At 43.5% G+C, this 25,985-nt stretch overlaps 1 protein-coding gene across 6 annotated transcripts in view; it reads left to right on the top strand.

The window, feature by feature from the left end:
* The window catches only part of LOC135204194 (uncharacterized), a 478,815-nt gene that overhangs the window by 20,831 nt on the left and 431,999 nt on the right, over nt 1-25,985 (top strand). For all 6 annotated transcript variants that reach the window (XR_010312125.1, XR_010312124.1, XM_064234274.1 and 3 more), the window contains exons 2-3: nt 3,716-3,764; nt 13,337-13,522. Coding sequence is in view for 4 of the 6 variants with exons in the window: in XM_064234274.1 (XP_064090344.1) it covers nt 3,716-3,764; nt 13,337-13,522 (235 nt within the window). In the remaining 2 variants the exon portion in view is untranslated. The remainder of the gene's footprint in view (nt 1-3,715; nt 3,765-13,336; nt 13,523-25,985) is intronic.

Genomic DNA, 25,985 nt, shown 5'->3' with positions numbered 1-25,985 from the left:
TCCAGGAAGTACCTCCGCTTCATCCTCGACGGGACAGTGTACCAATTCAGGGCACTTTGCTTCGGTCTCTCAACCGCCCCACAGGTGTTCACGCGAGTGTCCACTCTGGTGTCTGCTTGGGCCCACTCGGTAGGGATACGTCTTCTGAGGTATCTCGACGACTGGTTAGTCCTGACGAGTTCCTGCTCGCAGTTGCTACAGGACAGGGATCGACTTCTCGAGTTCTGCTGCAATCTGGGGATTGTGGTGAACTTCGATAAGATCGATCTCGAGCCCAAGCAGAGGATGAAGTACCTGGGTATGCTGATCGACACGGTAGCAGGGCGAGTCTTCCCCGCAGAATCGCGGATCAGCAGATTCAGGGAGGCAGCCTACCAGTTCCTGTTTCGGCAGGAACAGTCAGCTCAGGAGTGGCAAGTCGTGATCGGCCACCTGTCGTCACTCGAGAAGTTAGTCCCTTACGGGTGTCTTCACCTGCGGTCTCTTCAGTGGAGACTAAAGGAGAGTTGGTCACAGGCAACAGACCCACCTTACTTCCCTGTGTCCCTCACGGAGGAGGTGAGGCAGGACCTAGCCTGGTGGCTGGACGACAGGAACCTCTTAAGAGTAGTGCCTCTTCACACACACACACACACACACACACCCCCCCCCCCTCAGAGATGTTGCTGTTTTCGGACGCGTCAACCGAGGGATGTGGCGCACACCTGGAGAGTTGCTGGCTGCAGGAGTGTAGGATCGTCACGACAAGCACCTTAACATCAACGTCCTGGAGCTCAAGGCAGCGTTCCTGTCTCTCCAAGAGTTCCAGAACCGCTTGATGGGACACTGTGGTGTTGATGTGCGACAACACCACAGTAGTGGCATACGTCAACAAACGGGGGCCTAGTGTCCCTCCTGTTGCACCAGTTGACGTTGCAGGTGCATGAGTGAGCCGTGGCCCACTTGGTAGAGCTGTCAGCCCGCTACATTCCAGGGTAAGAGGAATGTAGTAGCAGACAAGCTCGGCCGTCAGGATCAGGTGATAGGGACCGAATGGTCTCTACACCCAGACGTGGTGGAAAGGCTGTTCAATCTGTGGAGGCGTCCAGTTGTGGATCTGTTCGCCACCCGGCACAACAGAAAACTTCAGGTTTTCTTCTCAGCTGTGCTGGATCCATGGGCAGCTGCAGAGGACGCTCTTCAACACCCGTGGGACAACCTCTTCCCGTACGCCTTTCCCCCATTCTGTTTGATTCGCAAGGTGATCAACCGAGTGCTGGTCACCCCGAATCTCCGGATGATCCTGGTGGCTCCCAAAATGGCCCCAGTCCATTTTGGTACCTGGACCTGCTGGCTCTGCTTGCAGAAGCACCCAAAAGAGATTCCCCCTTGGCACAACCTTCTCGTCCAGCCACACGTGGAACGGTACCACCAGACAGTCCAGTCTCTACATCTTCACGGCTGGCTGTTATCTACCATTTCTTGCAAGCGAGAGGCTTTTCTCGCCAAGCAGCAACAGAGATGGCTGGGTACGTCAGAGAGTCCTCTGCAGCTGTGTACCAGGGAAAGTGGGCCGTCTTCTGTGGTTGGTGTCGTAGATGGGGTCTATCTCCTCTCAGAGCTACTCTTCAGCAGGTAGCGTATTTCCTCGTGTTTCTTCGCCAAGACAAGCTCCTCTCCGTCCCCACAGTCAAAGGAAACAGAGCCGCTCTGGCCCTAGTCCTGAAACTGAGGGGAGTGGATATCTCAAATTCGTTTGAGATCTCCCTGCTTATGGGGAGCTTTGAGAGGTCTTGCCCACCCAGGGAACTCAGGCCCCCAGGGTGGGACGTGACTCTCGTCCTTAGGAGTCTGACTCGAAGTCCCTTCGAGCCACTCCGAGAGTCGTCAGACAGGGATCTGACCCTCAAGACCCTCTTCTTGCTGGCCCTGGCATTGGCAAAGAGAGTAGGGGAACTGCAGAACTCCAGGGGATGGGGATCTGTGACGCTCGATTTCATCCCGAACTTTGTAGCTAAGACTCAGAATCCTTCGGTCCCTGACGACTGGTTCGAGTCTTTCACAATCCCCTCCCTACTGGACTTCACCGACAAGGATGCGGATGAGATGCTGCTCTGTCCTGTGAGGGCGCTACGGCGCTATCTGAAGGATAACTCGGCACCTCAGGCCTGAGTGTCGACGCCTCTTCGTTAGCACCGGGTGACCAAGAAAGAAGTATCCAATAACACTTTCTTTCTGGCTGCGTGAGGTGATCAGGAGGGTGTACGAAGCTGATGGTAGCAACGACATCTGTACCCTTCGTCCGAGAGCCCACGAAGTCAGAGGTACTGGTCCTTCCTTCTCCATAGCGCAGGTCCTGAAGGCAGGGGTCTTGTCCAACCAGACCACCTTCACCTCCTTCTACCTTCGGAATATAGCCCACAGGTCCTTGGACTTTTTTTTTTTTTTTTTTTTTTTTTTTTTTTTTTTTTTTTTTTTTTTTTTTTTTTCCCTTCCCTTGGGACCCGTGGTGGCTGCTCAACACCAAGCGGACAGAACAGCATCGCATCCTTGTGTGACTGCATGAATGGATGAGTGAATCAGAGTGTGACAGGCTTCTCTTCCCCATCTTTTTCTCCTCTACCTGTGGGCAGAGGGACGCGGTCGTCACTACGCTGGAACAGGAAGCGATGCAGGTAAGCTACTCGACCGAGCCCCATCCTTTAGGGATAGGAGCGATTATCCGCCACTTCCCCCCGACAAGGGGGGGGGGCGAAGTGGAAGCCAACAAGAGACAAACCCATGACTTCATATTGCCTCTTGCAATAGGAACAAGTTCTTGCTTGCTAGTTTTAAGAGGTACGCTTGCCTCCCTCTTATTACCTGGGTCCAGAGGTCTGACCATTGATCCTGCGGTACATAGCCCAATCATTGGGCAGAGGCTAGGATCCCTCCCTCTACTCTTACGACCAGGGAGGGAACCAAGGTTGGACGAACACCAGTCTGTTCTTAAGACTCAGATTCCACCCACCAAGAAGTGAGTCTTCCTATTGTAAAGGACCGATGGTTTGTATTCGTATCGGAACAAATAACAATTTGTCAAAAATTGTATTTTTCCTAACTATACAAACCTGAGGTCCTTTACACATAGTCCCACCTCATGCCACCCCTCACACTGCTTTTCCTGGGCCTAAAGCAAAGTGATTCTTCACCTCCCAGTCGTGCGGTGTGCTGACTGTCGGACAAGCAGTTAACTACCGAACTCCCTTGTTCGAAGCTTACGACCTCAGGTTTGTATAGTTAGGAAAAATAAAATTTTTGACAAATTGTTATTTTTGCTATACTATACTAATTCCCTTAGGGTTCCTAAGGGTAACAAATTCACTCCTTGTGTATGTGCTGATTCAGTAGCAAATTAATTTAGGTGTTGAGAAGACAGTAAGGTTTAAAGGTTTTGATATAATTTTGTTTTAAGAAATTATGTTTATTCACAAATTTGTGGCCTTATCATAGACTAAAAAGCAACTTAGGTCTTCAGAAACTATTCTGTAAAACTGTTTTTCATGTTAGATGTCAGAAGATGGGCATCCATTAATTGATACCTTTAGTTTTCTCAAAGTATAAGGTTATTGAGGAGTGGTATTTGTTCATGGTAAAGATTAGATAAATTACATTTCTCTTGTCCTTTAGGAATAATATTATCAGCACAATTTCCTTTATTTGTGATTCAATATACGTGGTTTTGATTTTTTTTCAGAGGCAAGGAATCTATACACATGGTTGTACATCTGGAAGTGTTAAGAGAGGTAACTATATTGGGTACATGTGTTTATTGTATCACATCAAGTCGGGAAATGTTAAAAAGGAAACAACAAAGTACTAAGTACTGTTTCTTAGCCTTGTAAATGTTGACGGATGTAACTTCAACTGATAATTTAATCAAATGCATATTTGTGGCTTCTGTATTTCTTGTAGATTTTTTATGGTTTTGTAGTTTTTTTTTTTTATATACCCTTTTAACTACCAGTATTTTAAACTGTATGGATAAGTAATAACAACCATATATTCATGTTAGGACAAAAGTCCACCAAGGATATAATCTCGGGTTAATAGTGGGCTGTTTTCTCAATCAAAAATTGTTTATCTTAGGAATGTTATTCATAAAGGTGTTTAAAGGAGGAGAGCAAGGAGCAATAACAAAAATTTACTTGGCGCCATAAAAATTATTTGATCTGTAAAATGTAGCATACCGATTAATTGGTTTATCCAGTAACTATGAAAGGGATTGATTGTTTTTGTTTTATCTTGGTTCCAGCTAGTAGGATTAAATTATAATTGTTTATTTATGAAACAAACCTTCGTTCTTAACATTAGGATAATACTAGTGCCAAGCTGGAAACCGATAGAATTAATAAAAAAACTTGTGAGATCCAGGAACTATTGGCATTTGTACCAGTTCACGAGGTATTGTAGTTCCCATAATGCCCTTGGCGTCCTGTGACCTATCAGTTACTTTCCTACTACCTTTTAAGATAGGACGTGATTACTTTCTATCTGTTTCAAGCCGGTTTAATTTGCCCGTTGTTATTCATATTTTCCTTTTTTATCTCTCTGGATGATCTCAGTGTGGGTGTGATCTGCTAGGTGTGCACTACGTTGTGAGAGATGGAGAATTTTACTTCACCGAGGGAAATTTCTTCAGGTTTCTCAACAAGAGACAAGGAAATGCCATAGAGTGAGTGGGTTTCCTTGTTCAAGATTTTTTTGTTTATCATCGGTATTCTACAGATCCACATCCAACGTGTAGTAGGTGCAGAGAAAATGTATTTGTTTACTATTACTAATCCTTGTTCAGGTTTGTCGTGGTTAGTCGATGGAACAATGGGTGAAGTTTATGGGAAAAGGCCAGTACAAAAGAAAGGAGACAACGCCACTCTTGGATGACCAAGCGTTGTCGGCTTCTTTTGTATCGGCAATACAAGTGTTCCCCCCGTATTTGTGGGTGATGCATACCAGACCCCCCCGTGAATAGTTAGAATCCGTGAATGTTTGGAATCCCTATAAAAGCGCTAAAAACAGCCTATTTTGTTAGTTAAAACTTAAGAAAAACCACCAAAAATTTTCATACTTGGTTTTTTTAATAGTTTTATCACAAAAAGTCCATTTTATGATGAAATTGATCACAAAAACCAGGAATTTGTGGATATTTCTCATAGAAAAATACCGCGAAGGCGCGAATTTTCCACGAATAATGCGGGGAAACGTTCCCGAGAGAAATCCGCGAATGTGTGAGTCCGCGAATCCGGAGAACGCGAATACGGGGGGTCCACTGTACATCATACTGCTTCATATGTTACATCACCTGCTTTTGATGTTTCTCATACCCCTTCAGTTTCTTCTAGCAATTCGTTATTGGAAACTCCAGAGTGGTTTTGGGTAATTTTATGCATAATTACACTCCGTCATTCCTGGCAGGGAGAGGGGGAGCATCGCCATCTTTGTCCCAGATTTCAGCCCCCTGATGCGCAGAGAATGGAAGGAACGTGGTCAGCGTTAGGCCTACCAGGTGTACCAACCTTGGAGGGGTTGCTTTCTCACTATATGGCGTCACGTTTCCACCCAGACCCGACAACGATGAATGTTCCTCATCCCCCTGGCCTGCAATTTATGGGAGCAAATGCAACAGCACGGGCAACAACATCGATGTTTCCGGTGATGCAGAAAACGTTGGAGGTAGTTTTGCAGCACACGCAGGGATGCCTGCAGCAGCTGCTCAATCTCTCCCTACAAGCATAGTGACGTCACAACCGACGTCACAGCCTACTTTTTCTCTCACTACTTTGTTGCCTCCAGAGACGAATACGCTCTCTGACTCTGGTACACACAGTCAAGAAGAAATTACAATCTCTAGAGGACAAAATGGATAAGAAAGACAAAAAGAAAAGATCTTAATAGTCTTCTCTTCTTCATCTTCTTCCTCTAGTTTGGCGTCATCACAAAATTCAATGACATCACTGCATGTACCAGTCAAGCGTTGGAGGATATGGGACTTCATGACTGATCCTCGTGCCAAGAGAAGTGTAAATTCTTCTTCATCTTCGAGCCAGGGCTGTCACATCCCTGTCAGCAACAAAGTGAAGAAGGCGGTGGTTGGCAAACTTAACGTTAACAGATGAAGTCATTTACAGGCGTCCGAACGGGCGAAAGCACTGACGGTCGCTGGAATGGCGACTGCTGCGGAGTTGCCAGCGGCGAGGACGAAGCATTTAGCAGAGACTCCACTGCCGTTGGTAAAATCAACGGTGAGTGGGCAGCATTCAGTGAAGAACAGAGAACGTATACCAGTTTCTCCTATAAGACCTTTTATAGTAAGAAGGAAGGATGAGAAAGCTCCCATTAAAAAGTCAAATAAAGAGTTGCTAACCTCTCCTGATACTCTGATGGAAGGCGTTGTTCGCCTCAACTAGAGATCAAGGTCAACTTCCCCGACGGCCGTCGGAGATGATAGTCAAAAACCTTGAATAATATTAATAGAGATAGAGAGGAAATTAGCTCTTGGTTTTCGGGAGAACCTTCATCTGGAGGTATAGACGGAGTTCTCGCTCTAGATCTGCGAGTAGAGAAGCAGTTAGGCAGCCACATTCTATACTGGACTATTCAAGATCGAGCCAACGTAGGCCATCAGAGATCAAAGATGCTGTGGTTGAGGGTCGGACGGCCATGACGCACCCGAATGTTTGTCAGAGGATAGAAGTGAACTAGCTTCTCCTGAGGCTGAACACAATATGTTGGAACCGGAGGAAGGGGAAAACCAGGAATTTCTGACTTCGTATGTGGAGGTGGTTGATTTGATTCATCAATTCAATAACCTTTCGAGGAGTTCGTAGACACCTGCCAGTACTATACTTCTTCCTCCGGGAATCGATATGGTATTTGGACTGAAAAAGGATATGAAGGTGTCGTATGAATTACCTTGCTCAAGTCATGCACAGTCAGTTTTACAGCATGTCAATGCACGGATTGCTGGAAGGGATAATTTGTTAAGATCAATTAGATCATTTACGTTCATTCCCCCACCATTGATGAAACATAGGAAATGTTATGTGACACCTATGGTTCCTTCGCTATCAAGACAAATTAGCCCAGATGTGGTAAGGTTAAAGCCCGAATTAACCTTGGATCAAGTTAAGATGGAATGCCCGTCGATGACTTGTCAGGAGGCTGTTACATTGGAGGCAACGGCTTTTCTTCTATCTTTCAGACTGCTTCTTGGTTAGACCTTTGGTCAACAGCAGTAGCAAAAATTGCATCCTCAGAAGCAACAAGAAAATTAGTGGATGAGACAAGGTTTTTCAAATTGCTCCAATCAGGTTCCAAAGCGGTTGTGTACTTGACGAATTTGAGTGCCAATGTATGGTCTAATATCCTATTGATGAGGAGAGATGCAGCATTGGCTAGATTAAGCCACACTATTGACTTGGATTCCCTGTTAGCAATGGAGATGGGGATATCCTAGAGTCGCAATTGCTGTTACCAAAGGGTGGACTGGAAGCTGCTATAGATAGAAGAAGGATGGATATTAAGGGGGCCGGCCGGAACCCCTATATATGGTGGTATAGGGCGAAAAATGCAAAGTCATGAAAAAATTCATGGAGCTTCATATGGCAATTGAGAATACGTATACGAAATATTTCGTCAAAATTCCTCTTACTTTCGTAGTTACAGGGTAATTAGTAAACATAACTCAATAAGCCTAAAACATTCATCTGTACAAGAAAATGCAATATTTCTTCTGTTATCGTAAATTTTAATAATTATTGGCAAAGAAATTGTGAGAAATGGCATCTGTGGAGATTCCGTGGCTCGCAGAAGCGAGTTACTGCGAGTATCTGGTTCAATCATGAATCAGTTGGACCATAGACTTCAAGTAGATTACACGTTCGAGTTTCACCTCGTGAAATTCGCTTGCATTTACGTATGTTTATGTATGTTTTGGCAAGAAGTTCATCATGCCAATGAGGAAAAGACAAGGAAAACATCTCGCTAACATACAGACGAAGAAAAATCGCTAAAGTATTATTACAGAATATCGTAATATACGCGTAGTTAGTGAAGAGAGAGGGGAGGGTCACCTAGTAACGCCCCCTTCTTGCCTGACAGCACACGTCACACTGTGCCCCAGGGTACGATCTTTGAGCAAAGAGATCTTCATTTATGATAACTAAGATAGCTTTGGTTTTTAAATTTATACCCAAAATGGAATTATGAAATTCATAATAATCATGATTTATTAAATTGTCTTTGTAAAAATAGTACATCTTCGAGTTTTACCTCTGACATTCTCTTGCATTTACGTTTGTTCATCTTTGTTTCGGCAAGAATGTCATCATGCCAAAGAGGAAAATACAAGGAAAACATCTCGCGCTAACATACAGAAGAAAATTTGCTGTAATAAGCCGAGTTAGTGAAGGGGAGAGAGGGGTTTACGTAGGAAGGAGTGCCCCATCTTGCCTCAAGCAGTGCCCCAGGCTACGATATATGAGCAAAGGGATCATCATTTATGATTAAGTTATGATAAATAAATAGTTTTGGTTTATTAATACACAAAAAAGAAATATAACATTCCAATAATCATTATTTATTAACTTTGTCTTTATAGAAATACGAAGGAAAACTTTGAACGCCGTATCTCAAAACTAATATTGACCTTCAAAATCTATCTCCTCACTTAGTTTTAAAGCTATAACATTGGAATTTGGTATATAACTCAGAAAGACATTATAGAACAATCAAATAGAGCCCTTTTTTCCAATTTTTGTTTCGTCTTTTTTTTATAATTTTTTTCTCATGATTTATAGGGTTTATTTATTGACCATATTGAAAAATTCATATCTAGCAAAAAAATTACTTTTAGAAAAAAACTCTCCATTTGATTGGAGGTCTACATCAGGTCTATATATGGTAGTAATCCCAGGTCTTAATATTAAATATCAAGGAAGGAGATAGAATTTGAAAAATGGTTATTTTCAGGATAAATTGCCCTGGCGTCACAAAACCAAAGGTCAGAGGCGAAAATCATATGCGGTTTGGAGATGTCCCAAGTCACCTTATTAAGTGGTATGAATGTCAAAGTCCTGTTAGAAAACGGCATTAGCCGGCCGGCCCCCTTAACGTCAGATTAGTCCAGCAGGCAGTTAGGAAAACATCTGGAAGCCAGGCTAATCCTAATGAGGTAAGACATCAGGAATTACCTCAAAAGAAACAAGTGAGACATAACATCTCTAATAGATGAAGACCAAGACCCTCTTCCCCAAAGGAAGTTTGCTCATTGGCCCTTTCACAATAGACCCAACAGAGGAAGGGGTATTAGGGGCAGGGGGGAGAGGTCAGACGATAGGATGGGCACCTCTCATCACTCAGCCACACAGTGGTGGGTTGCCTGGCAAATCATTGGAGGGTGTGGCAGGAATTTGGAGCAGAGCAGTGGGTGGTGGATGTTCTCAGAGTTGGATATTGAATTCCATTCGAAGTGGACCCCACCCCTGGCAGAACACCCATTACCACACCTCTCCTATGCTCAGGAATCTCAACAGCTCTTATTCTGCAAGAGGAAGTGAAGAAGATGATGGAGAAGGGAGCTGTAGAACAAGTATCGCTTCCATTAAAGGGGTTTTACAGCCATATTTTCCTTGTTCCCAAAGCCAACGGAGATTGGAGGACAGTTTTAGATCTGTCAACACTGAATCTGTGTATAAGGAAAACCAGATTCAGAATGGAGACCCCAAAGACAATTCTAGCAGCAGTCAGGAACAAGGACTTTATGCAGACAGTAGATTTGAAGGATGCATACTTTCAGATCCCAGTCCATCAGTCTTCCAGGAAATTTTTCTGCTTCAGTCTTGTAGAGAAAGTTTTCTAATTCAGAGTCCTGTGCTTTAAATTGACAACGTCTCCTCAAGTTTTTACCAGAGTATTCACTCTCAAGTCGACATGGGTGCATGCTCAGAGGATCAGGCTAATAAGATACCTATACGACTGGCTGGTGATAGCAAAGTCCAGAGAAAAATTACTTCGGGACAGGGATACCCTTCTGCAGTTTTGTCACAGCCTAGACATTTGGATAAATCAGGAGAAGTCAAAGTTGGATCCAAGTCAACAGCTGGTGTATCTGGGTATGATTATAGACACAGTAAAAGCCAAAGTGTTCCCAGCAGACCAGAGGGTAGAGAAATGCAAACAAGTGGTGAAAGCCTTTCTGGGAAAGCAAACACAGCCAGCAAAACAGTGGCAAGTAGTCCTGGGAATTCTGAGTTCCTTGGAGAAGCTGGTACCACACAGAAGACTACACCTTTGATCATTGCATTGGAGGGTGAAGGAGTTTTGGTCACCAATGGTAGACCACCCATACGAGCAAATTCCTTGTCGACAGAGGTGAGGAAAAGACCTGCTGTGGTTGGTGCAGGACAACAATCTGACAGTGGGAGTTCCCCTTCAGCAACCCTCTCCGGACCTCTTCCTTTTCTCGGATGCGTCACTTGAAGGTTGGGTCACCCACACGGAGAAGCTGATGATTTCAGAGAAGTGGAATTACAAGGATAGAGAACTCCATATAAACGTGTTGGAGTTAAAAGCCGCATTTCTGGCACTACAGGAATTCTGGGAGAGGGTGAAGGGGCAATCAGTGGTATTGATGTCAGACAACACCACAGTAGTAGTTTACGTAAACAAGCAAGGAGGCCTAGTATCTCTAGTTAGACAGGATGACAGTTCAACTTCATCAGTGGCCAGATATATTCAAGGAAAAAAAAACATAATGGCCAACAATTGAGCTGCCGGGACCAGATTCTAGGAACTGAGTGGTCCTTGCATCAGGAAGTGGTGGACAGAATGTTCATCTTGTGGGAAAGGCCAAACTGACCTATTCTTAACCAGGTACAACAAAAAGTTGGAAGTGTATTGTTCAGTAGTCCCGGACACAGAGGCAGTAGCAGAAGATGTGCTACAACACCCATGGGACAATCTGGACGTGTACACATTTCCTCCATTTTGCCTAATCCGTCAGGTACTGAACAAGTTAATGTAGTCTCAGAACCTCAAGATGACTGGTATCCCCATTGTGGCCGAAGGCAGAATGGTTTCCGGACCTGTTGGAACTCCTGATAGATGTGCTGAGAGAGTTGCCTCCATGAAATAACCTACTATGTCAACCACACTTGGAGAGGTACCGTCAGTCAGTGCAGTCCCTATCACTTCATGGAAGGAGACTGTCAAGTATCTCCTGTGAGCGAGAGGCTTCTCTCAGAAAGCAGCAACACAGATGGCAGGAAATAAGAGAAGGTCATCGGCAGCTGTCTACCAAGGAAAATGGTTCGTGTACTGTGATTGGTGTCATAGAGGGAACTTGTCTCCACTCAGAATCACTATTCAACGGTTAGAAGATTTTCTGATATATCTCAGGACAGAAAGACATATGTCTGTATCTGCTGTAAAGGGATACAGGGCTGCTCTAGCTTCGGCATGGACATTTCTTCTTCATGGGAGATGGCTATGCTAATGAAGAGTTTTTAGCAGTCCTGTTCCATGTAGGAACTAAAATCCCCAGATTGGGATTTGACCATGGTACTGAGTAGTCTTACAAAACCCCCATACGAACCATTGAGACAGTCCACAGATAGAAGCTTGACCCTGAAGGCAGTCTTTCTATTGGCTCTAGCCTCAACCAAAAGGGTGGGGGAGCTGCATGGTCTGTCATGTGGTGAAGCATTCAAGAGGTTGGAAGTTTATGGTTTTCGAGTTTGTCCCAGAATTCGTTGCCAAAACTTAAAATCCATCAGTAACAGATGGCAGATTCGACTCCTTTTCCATACCTTCTCTGGGAGAATTTGTGGACAATGTCCCTGAAGAAATGCTGCTATGCCCTGTCAGGGTACTAAGAGCATACTTAAGAAGAATGCGGCATCTCAGGCCAGGATGCTGAAGGCTTTTTGTAAGTACAGGACGGAACAAGAAGGAAGTGTCCAGGAACACAATATATTGTCTTGGCTGAGAGAAACAATCAGGAATGCATGCATGACAGGAGACAGAGGGTCAAATAGCCTGGAGAGAGCTAGGGCTCATGACATCAGGGGCTTGAGTGCTTCTTTGGCATTCAAGAAAAATATGTCTGTTGAGAGGATTTTGAAAGCTGGTATTTGGCGACGCCAAACAACTTTCACTTTTGTTCCCTTTTATTTAAAAGATGTCTCCCTTAGATTGTTGGACACTTTTTCCTTGGGTCCCTTGGTGGTGCCAACAAGTGGGTATAGCTCATCTAGTACCCTGACGGGTCAGTTTATGTCTAGTCTAAGATGAAGGTATGAAAGTAGAATGAATGAGATGACTGGTATTCCTTCTTTACTACTTTTCTAACTACTCCTTTACCTACGGGCAAGTATGAGGACAGTACCATCATGCGCTGGAATGGACTAGATGCAGGTGAAGGGGACAGCCGTACTGTAAAGATAATCTAGAGTACTATAGGATACTTTCAGTAGCAACACACTCCTCTCAACAATAGGAAGAGAGTGGGGTGGATAATAGCTCAGATACAAGGGACAGGAGTGGTTTATGAGAACGGATAGCTCTCCACCTTCCGTAATGCAATAAGCCATGGCATTGTATGAAACACCCAGAGAGGGAAACCAACAGATTCTCATATATCTTTGGTTCAAAGGTTAATAGTCCATTGTCTTAGAATACATCTATTTGGAAATGGATAAAGAAGGCAAACTCCCAGTCAGTTATAGAGACTTACCTCCCACCAATAAGTAAGTCTATCCTAATGTTAAGACCGAAGGTTTGTTTTGTATATGAACAAATAACAAATTTTTAACCAATCTGTATTTTTCATAACTAACAAACCTGAGGTCTTAACGGATAAGGCCCACCTCTAACCACCCCTCTTAACAGTCTAAACTGGGTTGGAAGAGTAACTGATAGGTCACGGGATGCCAAGGGCATTGGGTGGGAACTACAATACCCCACCGTGAAACCTGGAGTACAGAGGCCAATAGGTCCCATGGATCCTCCAAGTTTTTTTTAGGTTAATTATTCTAACTGGTTTTTCCAGCTTGGCGCTAGTATTATCCTAATGTTAAGACCTCAGGTTGTTAGTTACGAAAAATACAAATTGGTTAAAATTTTGTCATTTGAGCCTCTTAACTATATGTATTAGAGCTATGGTAAGGCTGGACCTTAGGGAATTACTTCTTGTGCATATCACTCGTTTCGTTTGTGGAATAAAAAAAAAAAAGCGGTTTCTGGGGACTATACTAATTGGAAGATTTTTATGAAGAAATTAGCCCAAGATATGGTTCACATGAATGCATTGTGGTTACAGATTTTGGCTTAAGCAAAGAGTCTCAGGCCCGTGCAGAAGCTAATTTGTCACGTATTTTAGAGTTAGCAAGTAATTCAAATGGTGACAATCCACCCAAACATGCATCATCCTTGTCTTCCCTCAAAGATGATTTTGTGGATCGAGAAAATGAGAACAGCCAGAATTTGAAGGAATCACCAGTGAAAAGTAAGTCGGTATCATAGTTTTGTTAGTGCAATTAAAAGCTAAACAATTTACAAGAAGAATTATAATTCTTTGGAGTTATTCATTATTATTTACCATGTTATATCATATATTTATTTCTTGCTCAGTAGTACTTGGTGGCATTGATTTATGTAAGAGTAAAACATGATTACTAGGACAGTATATACTGGTTCACTCCTGAGTCATGCATTTGTGTTTGTTCCGATACGTAATACAAACCTTTCAGTCCTTTAACAATATGAATATACTTTCGGCGTAGCTGGAATTACGGCCGTTGAATCTTGAACAAGGTGGTTAGGCAGTAACTACCGTGGGGCAGGCTAGCCTGCCCGGATGTAAACACTCCACTTTACTTTCAGCCGTCTTCCAAGGAAGACGTGTGTTTGTGAGCTCCGGCTGACTGGTCATTAATCTTTTTTCCCAGTGGGATCCTTTTGGTTTATTTTTTTGTATATAAATAATTATGCATATACAGTGTTTGATATTAATACTAAACAAAGGTTTGTCCTTGGCTTTTCAATTAATATACAAACCCACTTTTTGTGATAGCCTTTGTAACCGCCCCTCTACTTGTGTTAAGAGCCGGCGGCTAAGGTATGCCAACATATTTACATCTTTCGCCCTTTAACACTGGCTCAGACCTGCATGAGGACGAGATATGTATTTACCGTGAGGATGAGACATGTATTTTACGTAAGTTATATTGATCCTGTAACGAGACATGTATTCATCCGGAAATTACGCTTACGCTTGGGAATTACCAAGGGAACTTCAAAGGTTAGTCCGTGTTTTGTTGTATTAGTAATTTCTCTTCCCCTTCTTCCTTTCACTTACTATCAGAAGAAGGTAGAAGGATGGGCGTGCGGTGCTGATGTTGGGGGATCTCCTCTCACTTCGGAGGGCGGTGCCCTTGGATGTGTGAGGAGTATCCTCATTACTTTAATATTTGTTCACAAATCTTACCTGCCAGATATATATATAGCTGTATTCTCCGAAGTCCGACAGAATTTCAAAACTCCCGGCACACGCAGTGGTCGGCCAGGTGGTAGTACCCATTCCCGCCGCTGGGAGGCGGGCGTAAGGAACCATTCCATTTTCTGTCAGATATTTTCTGTCGCCGGTGCAGACAACAAGTGTTTTCTGCACCTCCGTCATTGGATTTTGGAACTCTTTTGGTCACTTGAGTATCCCGATTGATTTTTGGTTATTTGATTTGGATCGGTGGTTATGCATACGCTAATTGTGAATTGTTTTTATTTTGGCTTGATTTTTCCTTAAAGTTACGATGTCTGGATCTAGTTTGACTAGGCCAGAGTATGTTGTGTGGAAGAATGCAAGGTTAGGCTACCGAAAACTTCAGTAGACCCTCATACAGTGTGCGCGAATTGTAGGAAATATGTTTGTATGTTTGATGACCGCTGCAACGAGTGTGAAAATATGTCTGATTCTGCGTGGAAGGCTTATGAATCATAGGTACGTAAACTAGAACGTGATATGTAAGGAGGTCTTCCTCCAGGCGTGTAACACAAGTTACCTGCCTCCAGTAGAATTTATCCCTCCAAAGACCGGTGATTGCCTTCGGGCCCTACAATAGTCTTTGGAGGGTAATACCCTATCTGTGATTCTTAAATCTTTGCGTAGCCTGGAATCATGTTTGCATTGGAAAGTCTTAGAAGTATAGTGATAATGCCATGAGTGTTCATTCTATCGCGTAAGCGTATAATTTCTCATTGACAAAACACTACCTCGTGATGGCTATCCCTACCTTGGCGAGGCAGAATGTAGTAGGGAGGTAGCTGTTCAAGTGTCTAAAATACTCTACGTTTGTTCATAAAACTTACTAGTCAGATATATATATATATCTGCCGGGTAAAGGTGAACAAGCGTTGTTGTATCATAGTAATATTATTTTTGCCCTTATGTCATATTACTATCAAGCGGTTGTATGGTTCAAGTTATATACTCATACCATAGTTACTCCTACGGAGGACAACCGAGAGTACGATTATTCTTATTACATTTAATCGGTTCTCCCTGCAACTATTCAGGGGTTGCCGGTTTCCCTATTTTTAAACATTTAAGGTATTGTTATGACAATACAAGTTAGCCTTTTATATTTAGCAAATTCAGTTTTCGCTTAAATATACCAGTTGATGGTTTTTTGTTTCTGCTCTAGAATGATAGTAAACCTATTCATTTGTAGAATGGTGTAGGTGGCAACTCAGGCAGAGCAGTGCGAGAACGACGAACGGTTTCTCTAGTCTGCTGTCACTAATGCCAGTGCTCAGTTCCATCTGATTGTCTGCCATGCGCGGTAGGTTACGTCTCTCTCTCTCCTGCGGGATTGACGGACTAACCGTATTTCTACCCTACAATCATGGCCTTAGCCTCGGGGTTGAGGGGCAATTCGGCGATACATGACTGAACATCTTCACTTTGCGAGAATTTTTTCATTAAAAAAAAAAAAAAAAATTAAATTAAATAAATAAATAAATAAATAAATAAATCTATATATATGTATGTATATATATATATGTATGTGTATATATATGTGTATGTGTATATATATATGTATTAGACCTTTTTCGGTTCTGTTTACCGCAAGGTAACAGAATTCTGTCCGAGTCTACAGCGGCATAGCATACATGATTTCCCTCGAAACAAGATTGATGTGCAAGAGATGCAGTCAATTAGCTCGCCGAGAAGTCCCTCGCTTGATTATGAGGGGGACTCCTTCCGCTGCCAAATACGACAGCTCCGAGCGTGACGCTCAGCAGGATGCTTGGCTGGACGCACAACGTAATGCTTCTTCAGACATTCGCCGAGAATCAGAGAATAGTAATGGATCTCAGGAAGGAGACTTTTAGGAAGAAACAAATGAACAATCTTCTACAGTGTCTTCAGATTACTCCTGTTTAAGTGAAACGCAGCCTTATTAGGGAAGGAAACATGCTCGGTGAGGGAATGAATGAATTGCAGGGGACCATTTCCTCGCTGGAGAAGTTTGTTTTCCCTGAATAGACTGAAATTCACAACTCTCCAGTTTTTCCTGCAGAAAAAACCTGATAGCATAGATGATCTAGAAATGATCTGAACATCTTCATAGTCAAGATTCGTTATATAGGATGTCATGGCTCATAATCTCATAGAATTCGAATCTTGACAGATTACTTTTGTCTTCAGAGACGTCCTCCCCGCGCAGGAGTTGGAACTCTCGGAGGGTCTCGCTCCCTCTGAGGAGAACGAAGACGCTATATGTCGCACAGGCGGCCGTCGTCTTTGGTTCCTCGGAGGGGGACGCTTCTCGTCCGTTAGCTCCTTCTGCTTTGCGGTCGTCTCCTGGGCAATTGGAAGACTTTCCGCAGTAAAAGCCCCCCAGATGCTGAAGCTTGCCGAGGATGGGGGGCTTAGGTTCAGCAGCTGGGCCCTGATGCCTGGTGGGAACTGCTTTCTCGCTGGGCCTTGGTGCCCAGCTGTTGATCCAAACGAAATAAGTCAGCCCTTTTCTTCTACTAAAAACGTTTCATCTTTCTGCCTCCTCCCCTATAAGGTATGGATTCTATGATGACGACTATTGGCTTGGTTTTGGACATGATTTAGTCTAAATCTTGGGATTTGAAGGAGGGTGAGGATGGACGGCATGCCACCTCGCCCGTTAGAACTCTAGTACCTGACGTGGTTTGAGCGAGGGGAAAGTTTAATGTCAAACCCTATCCTCAGTTGCCGGGTCTGATCTCTACGGACATCATGACGCCTTAGCACTGGAGATAGGGTGTATATCCAGTAATTACCCCTAGGACGACCCTAATGAAAGGGATGACCCGTCTCTAAGTGTGACTCCATGGTGGGTATGGGGAAATATCTGGATGAACTTTGTTTTTCACGTCTATGGCAACCCCCCCTATTTCGGCTGACGACCTATGCTTTTGTCGAAGGACTTGTCCACGGAACCCGAACTTCAATCAATCATGGTCGGTCCCTTTGATCAGGGTAGTACCCCTGGACCGAATGACAGACAGACACAGATGACGACCCAAAGCAAATGCGAGTAGATATATCCGCCAAGAAATCTCAACAAAAAGCATCTGGCTCCAGTATTGTCACACTGGAACCATATGCCATGAAGAAAATAAAAAGTGTGAAATAGCTCCTGGGGTCTTTGTACCCAATTCATTTAATAAATACCTGAATTTGAAGCTTGAAGGTGACAATATTGACATTTTCCAAGTACACAGGGAAATCATGAAATGTTGTGGCAGACAGCCAAAAATAACAGCCCAAAATGGAAATATGCTCCTTATAGAAAGCATCTCCCCAGAGGAGAAGCAGTAAGTTGATGGATTGTCGGACCTTGCGGGAATTACGGTGAGTGCACTCCCCACTTTAGCCTGAACTCAGCAAGGCTTGATTTATGCCCCTCAATTGATGGCTTTTTCTGAGGAGAGACTTTTAACAGAATTAAAAGACCAGGGTGTAATAAAGGTTGACAGGATGACAAAGAAGGTTGAAAATAATAGGAATACCTCAGCCTACCAATTAATATTAACTTTTAGTACTTTAAGACTTCCGGAAATATGTCTATGCAGCCTGGTATAGGTTTAAGATAAAGTTGTACATCCCAAGACCAGAAGGTGTTCCATTGCCAGCATTTTGGACACACTCTACAATCGTGTCGATCCAAATTGCAAGAAAAGCCTGCAGTCTGTGTCAACTGTGGAGAGGATGAGCATGGAATGTGCACAGGGAACCTAAATGTGTTCACTGTGGTGAGGGACATGCCTCGTCATCTCAGCAGTGTGATATATTTACTTGAAAAGGAAATACAAGCAATTAGAGTGATTGAAAAGAACAACATTTAAGGAAGCACGAGAGAGAGCCAAAGCAAAGACTGTAAGACCCGGTCTAAGTTTTGCTACTGTAGTAGCAAAATTAAAAAGCCAAAGGAAAGAGACAAATAAAACACCCAAGTTAAGAGCACAAAAGGAAAATCAAATAAAGAATCATTAAAAAGACAGCTAACTGAATCATCTGAGTCAACTGATGATGAGAATATAAAGACAAGGTTCACTAGAACCAACAAGAAAAGAACCCTAGTGTGGAATTGAAGAAAATTGAAGTGCCATTGAGATACACCCTCCACCATCTGCCTCTTTGGAGGCAAGGCCAGTGGTTGCTGGTCTGGTGCCAGCTTCTGTTGGTGCCAACTCCTCTTTGGAGGACAAACCAGCAGATGCTGGTCCCCGGTGCCAGCCTCGCTGGTACTTCTGCCTCATCAGAGGCAGAGCTGGCTACTGCCAGCAGTACAAAGACACTTGAGGTGGTCTCTTTAGAGAACACCTCTGCTCTCTCCATCTCGGTAGAGATGGAGAGCGAAGAAACTAAAAAACCCCAATTCAGTATCAAAAACACTGAAGGAAAAGATGTGGCTCTACGAAGGTGATAATTCCTCCAAGAAGCCAACAAAACCTTCCATCAAAATGCCTCCCCTTAGTAGAAAAAAGAACTCTCCCAGTCTTGTAAAAAGGAACCACAATGTTGGTCCAAATAAACGTGAATAAATTCACTTCCATTATTCAGTGGAACTGTCAGGGACTGCGAGCGAAGTATGAGGAAGTGAAGCTTTTAATCTATGAGCACTCTCCTGTAGGGATATGTTTCAGGAGACTATGCTAGGTGAATATACCCCTTGTCCTAGGGAATATGTTCACTATAGAACTAAATTTGATTTACAGGTGGGAAATCATGGTGGATCCCTCATCTACATCCGTCGCGATGCTCCACACTACAAAGTAAAACTAAATACTCCACTTCAAGCTGGGGCTGTACGAATTAATTTGAGGAGGCAATATACTATATGTTCCCTTTACATTCCGCCCAATAGCCATGTCTCCCAAAGAGAACTTAATACACTTGATGCAGCAACTACCAGAGCCATTCCTTCTACTTGGTGACTTCAACAGTAGACATCCATTGTGGGGAGATGTAACATCAAACCAAAAAGGGAATATGATGGCATCATTAATAGAAAATGAAGATATAGGCCTTCTTAATACTGGAGAACCTACCCATTACCACATTCAGACAGGCACCGTCTCCTGCATCGACCTTTCAATATGTAGCTCCAACTGCAGTGTTGATTTTAGTTGGAGAACTGATGACTGGCATACCAGTGACCATTCTCCAATTGTGATCGACACCAATGAAGGCCCACCTATCCCGAGATCACCAAGATGGTGTTTAGAGAAAGCAAATTGGAGAAAATTCAAAGATTTGAGTGAGTTGGAGGGGAATGCAAAAGATTTCCCAAGTGTAGATGATGCCATTGATCTACTCAATGAACATTACATACTGCAGGTTCTGCACTCGATTCCTCGAACAAAAGGACTATCAGGAGACGGCCAGTACCGTGGTGGTCAGAAGACTTGAGGCTGTTACACCGAGCTACAAGGACATCATTGACCAGGTGCCGTAGACACCGCACCTTGGACAATGTCATAATTTGACAAAACAGTGTAGGGCACGATTTCGAAAAGCCATGAAAGCTCTGCCAGAAGACAATCATGGGCCCGGATATGTATCCTCTATTAACAGCAGAACACCAGTTTGTAGCATTTGGAAGAAAATTAAGAAAATTCAGGGGTAAATTTACACCCAATCCTCCTCCAGTACTTAAAGTGAATATAATCATGTCACAGATGCCAGAGAAGTTAGTAATTACATTTTCAGAACACTTCGCTCGAGTCCTCTGAGAAATCGATAGTTCCCCAGAAACATAATTTCAGAATGATGGAAGAACAAAGGTACGTGACTTTTCAGCAAAGAAAGCTGAATCATATAATATGCCGTTTTTTCTGAGAGGGAATTTGACTCTGCTTTGTTTATCTAGGAGCAAGAACACTGCCCCTGGTCCAGATGAGATTCCTTATGAAATGTTTAAACACATTTCAAGGAACACAAAACTTTTTATAATAAGTATTATCAATAGAATATGGGATGAAAGCAGCTACCCTACCATATGGGAATTAGCTACCATGTTACCATTCCTTAACGCTGGAAAAGATCCTCTCTGTGCAGCAAGTTACCGCCCCATTGCTTTAACTTGCTGTTTGTGTAAGTTGATGGAAAAAATGGTAAATGTAAGACTGATGTGGTATCTAGAGCACAACAATATTCTAACACCTTCTCAGTGTGGTTTTCGAAAAATGCACTCCACCCTGGACATCTTACTGCAACTTGAAGCCTCTATCTGTGAGGCCTTTGCCTCCAAGCAACACCATGTGACAGTGTTTTTTGATATAGAAAAGGCATATGACACTGCTTGGAGACAGGGATTCTGAAGACTATGCATAATGGTGGTCTACGAGGCAAATTACCTTTATTTGGTGAAATCCTTTTTACATCGTAGGTATTTTAAAGTTAAAGTTGGCAGTACTTTATCAGAGAAAAAGTGCCAAGAAGAAGGTGTTCCCCGAGGGTAGTGTTCTCAGTGTAACACTTTTGCTCTGGCCATAAACAGTGTTGCAGCTGTCATTCCAAGAGAGGTTTTAAAGACACTGTTTGTGGATGACTTGTCAATATCCTTTGCTGCCACCGGATGACTGTAGCAGAAAGAAAGCTACAATTAACAAATAAAATAAATAGTAAGTTGGGCTGAGAAACAGGGTTTTAAAATCTCTGTAAGCAAGACTACTGCTGTCCACTTCTGTCGGATCAGGGGAGTGCATCCTGATCCAGACCTCTATTTGTATGGCCGTAGAATCCCATGTGTAGAACAAGCACACTTCTTAGGCCTAGTTTTTGACAATAGATTGACTTGGGTCCCCCATATAAAACACAATATAAAAGCAAAGAGAGCCTAGAAGCTCTACACATCTTGAAGGTGCTTTCTCACACCAGTTGGGGAGTCTGATAGAAATCTGTTACTAAAGCTTCATAAATCCCTAATCTTGTCAAAGCTGTCATATGGTTGTGAAGTTTATTCTTCAGCCTCTCATCTAACTTGAGAATTTTAGATTCGGTGCATCATTCAGGTATTCGTATAGCCACAGAGCTTTCCGGTCGTCACCAATACCTAGTATGCTAGTTGATGCAGGAGAGATGCCCCTTGAACTCTATCGCCAGTCATCATTACTTCGGTACTGGTTTAGAGTGCAAAGACTCCCCAAATCTCTGGCATTTGCTGTGGCAAATAGAAATTTTTTTAACGGTTTTTATGAAAGTCATCCAAGGTACCCACCTCCTTTTAGCTATAGAATTAAAAATATTTTAGAGGATACGAATATTAAAAAATTTCCCATTATCCCCTTTGTGTATCCCAGTACTCCTGTCTGGAGGTTACCTGATGTGAAATTCTGCAGGTACTTCAGTGGGGCAAAGAGGGATAAATCTGATGAGGAAATGAGGTCCATATTTTTAGAGCATGTATCAGAGCATGTAGATACAAGTTTTATATTTACTGATGGCTCTAAGTCCAATGCTGGCGTTGGATATGGGGTTTTTAGCGAATCTTTTAACCGAAGAGGTGCACTTCCTTCTGTTGCCTCAACTTTACAGCTGAATTGTATGGCATCCTAATAGCACTGGAACATATTACAACACTCCCAGTTTGTAGCTATACAATATTTTGTGACTCCAAAAAGTGCCTACAGTCCCTGGAAGTCTTTAATACTGATCATCCTTGGTGTTGAAGATCTTGCAGTGGATTTTTTGCACCAAAATAGAGGCAGCATTGTTTCATTTTGTTGGGTTCCCGCCCATGTGAAACCTATCGGGAAACGAAGAGGCAGACAAGCTAGCCAAATCAGCAGCGCAAACTTTGGTACCGAGAAAATGCCCTGTTCCATATCGAGATACATTCTATGATATATGGAAATCCATCCAGCAGTTATGGGTACTTCAGTGGGACAGAGTAGGCCCCAATAAAATGAAAGAAATTACTAGTCAGACACACCCTTGGAAATATGACCTAATACCAAGGAAGTGGGAGATTGTATTGTGTAGATTACGTATTGGCCATACGCGTTTAACTCATGGCTTTTCTCTTGATGGATGGGGAGAATGAGCCCTTCTGTGATGATTGCTTAGTCCACTAACCGTTAGGCATTTGCTGGTTGAGTGTCCAGTCTGGTGGAACTTAGGAATCGTTTTTTAGGTTATAGTATGGAGCAGGGGGTAATTATAGCATGGCAAAACTGTTGGGAGAAAGCGCATGTATTAATAACATTATCTCTTTTATCAAAGAAGCTGGTCTTCTCAAATATATCTGACAGCTGTGCTGTCTTAGTATATCTATTTTTTTTTATTTTTTTTATTTTTTAATAGTTTTACGGTTGTGATCAATCACAATTCTTTTTATCGGAATATTATTTATATTTTTATCAGAAATTTAATTTATTTTTTTAAATCAAATTTATATATCTCTCATAAAGATAAAGTTATTTTGAATGTTGTATAATATATTATAAAAGTTAAAAGATCACATTTAGTATTCGGCGTCGGTGACCCTGGTAGTTGTGACGCCAGATAACTCACAATCAATCAATCAATCAATCCGCAGTAAAAGAGAGCTAAGATGTATGATGTATGTCGCACTAGCGCCCTTCGTCTTTGGTCTCAGGGAGGGGGACGCTTCACGTCCTCTCTCTTTTCTGCTGTGTTGCGATCTTCACCGGAGAGGACGTCTTCGATGAGTATGCTTTTGAGCGCTTCGGTCACTCCAAAGATATATCCTTGGCGGATCAGCCCTTTGCCTGAGAAGGAATGTTCTCCATCGAAAAGGATGATTGTGTCTTTGCAACAACAACTTGTTTCGTTGATTGCAGAGAGAAAGGCAAAGCCACATCGATAGAGGAAGGATGATAGGCTGCCAATCAAGAGTCCAGGCAGTCCCCTTCTCCTTCTCCTCGTTCCGCTCTTTTGCCAGTTGCCTTGCTCTCTAGATTTCATGCAGCTCTCCAGAGGTTGTCTAGAGAGCACGGTTACCATCTTCCCGAACGTGTGTCAGTTGAGAAGAAGAAGAGGTCTTGGTTCGATGGCTTCGAGCCTCTTTTGAAGAATAGTTTCAACCTGCGGCCCCTCAGTCTCCTCCTTCGCAATTGTTATCTTCGAAGGACGACTGGATTCATTCATGCCTCCACTCAAACGCGGGGTTTGCTGAAGGATTTTCAAACTACTTAAATCTTTGGTGAAGTCCCTGGGACTACTGGTGAATTTCGAAAAGTCACATCTGATCCCAACCCAATCCATCGTGTATCTGGGGATTCAGATGGATTCAGTGGCTTTTCGAGCTTTTCCGTCCCAGGGACGTCAGCAGCAAGGCTTAGACAAAGTGTCAGCCTTCCTAAGGAAAGATTCGTGCTCAGTGAGGGAATGGATGAGTCTAACTGGGGACCATTTCCTCGCTGGAGAAGTTTGTTTCCTTGGGGAGACTGCACCTCAGACCGTTACAATTTTTTCTCAAGTACAGGTTGGAAAGAAAACAAGAATCTACACAATGATCTTGGAAATTTCAGGAGAGGTAAAACATCACTTGAAAATGTTGGCTAGATCCAGTGTAGCTGTCGGAGGGCGTGTCTCTCAAGCTTCAGAGCCCCGACCTAGTGTTGTTCTCCGACGCGTCCACCACGGGATGGGGAGCATCATTAGGGGGAAAGAAGTGTCAGGCACCTGGAGAGGGGAACAGGTGTCCTGGCACATAAACCTAAAGGAAATGGCAGCCATCTTTTTAGCTCTCCAGTTTTCCAAGAAAAAGTCTCTCATCGAATAGTCCAAGTCAACTCAGACAACACCACAGCTCTGGCGTACTTGAAGAAGTAGGGAGGAACACAGTCTCGGTCCCTTTTTGCTCTGGCAAAGGAGATCTTGCTGTTGGGCAAGGGCACTGGACGTCATGATCCTTACGAAGTTTGTAGCAGGAGTAGAGAACGTCTGGGCAGATCTCCTCAGCAGACGAGGTCAACTTCTGCCAACCGAGTAGACTCTGCATCAGGAGGTATGCCAAGAGCTGTGGGGGTTATGGGGACGTCCACTCGTGGATATCTTTGTGACGTCCAGAACGAAGAGGCTTCCACTGTATGCTCCCAGTACTCGACCCAGCTGCAGTGACGATAGACACACTTCTTCTGGGACTGGACGGGGATGGACCTGTTATTGCCTTTCCCCGTTCAAGATCTTAGGGGAAGTCATGAGAAAGTTTTGTGGCGTCGGAAGGGACGAGAATGACTTTGTTCGCCCCGTTCTGGCCTGCGGAGAGAGTGGTTCACAGAGGTCATGGCCTTCGTAGTAGACTTCCCGAGGACGCTTCCAGTAAGGACAGATCTACTCAGACAGCCCCACTTCGAGAGGTACCACAGAAGCCTCTTCGCTCTGAGTCTGACTACATTCAGACTATCCAAAAGTTGGCCAGAGCGAGAGGCTTTTATACGTCAATGGCGAAAGCTATCACCAGTGCAAGAAGAGCGTTTTCCAACGCAGTGTACCAGTCGAAGTGGACAGTCTTCAGGAGTCGGTGCAAGAAGAACGGCATTTCCTCCACCACGACCTCTGTGAGCCAGATTGCTGACTTCCTTTTCTGAGAAGGGATCTAAAACTTGCAGTCTCTACAATCAAGGGTTATAAGAGTGTGCTTTTAGTTGTCTTTAGGCACAGAGGCCTGGACTTGGCGGACGACAGAGACCTTCACGATCTCTTGAGATCTTTCGAAACGATGAAGGTTCAACAACCCAAGTTGCCGTCTTGGAACTTAGATGTAGTTCTGTAGTTCCTCATGTCCAGTCCATTCGAACCTATGCATGAAGTGCGAGCTTTTATGAATTCTTCTTGGTTCCATAACAATATGTTCATAAAGGACATATGAGCTGTCACTTACGGGAGATGCAATTCTGTGGTTGACCTCCATTACACGAAGGATGTCAATTTAACCACTACAAGAGATCCTTTTCTCTTGGTTATTCGTGTCTGCGGATACGTTGCTGGGATAGGGAGCCGACACTGATCCTTAACTAGTGAGTTAATTTTTAGTTTAACTTAGTGATTTTTATTGGGGATTTTGAAAGGAGTTTGGGGATAACTCTTTTCAAATTAAGTGCTAACCCTCGTGTTAGGATCAGGTGATCGGGATCGGTGTTGTGCTCCTTAATTATGCTAATAGGCATAGGTATATGGTCATATGAGTGGATTAGCACCCATTGACAAATGCCAGTTAGGCTCTGCCGAGTAAGTGGATAAGACCCCATCGGCAGACCCACAAGAACTCTTACCCATAGGTCACTCCTCGCTGAGGCTCTTGAGACGAAGCAGACTCCTAAGCAATAGCTAGGAAGTCAACCCTCCGTCTGAAAAGATAGGAACAAGGTTTATAAGAGGTCCTTCTGATAACTTGTGGTGTTCGGTCAGGAAGCCAAGGTTACCAATGTCAAAGAATGCTTTGGCTTTTTTTCTTGAGGGA

This window comes from Macrobrachium nipponense, chromosome 44 (genome assembly GCF_015104395.2).
Source record: "Macrobrachium nipponense isolate FS-2020 chromosome 44, ASM1510439v2, whole genome shotgun sequence".
In the NCBI taxonomy this organism is placed as follows: Eukaryota; Metazoa; Arthropoda; class Malacostraca; order Decapoda; family Palaemonidae; genus Macrobrachium; species Macrobrachium nipponense.
This window is presented reverse-complemented; position numbering and strand designations above follow the sequence as displayed.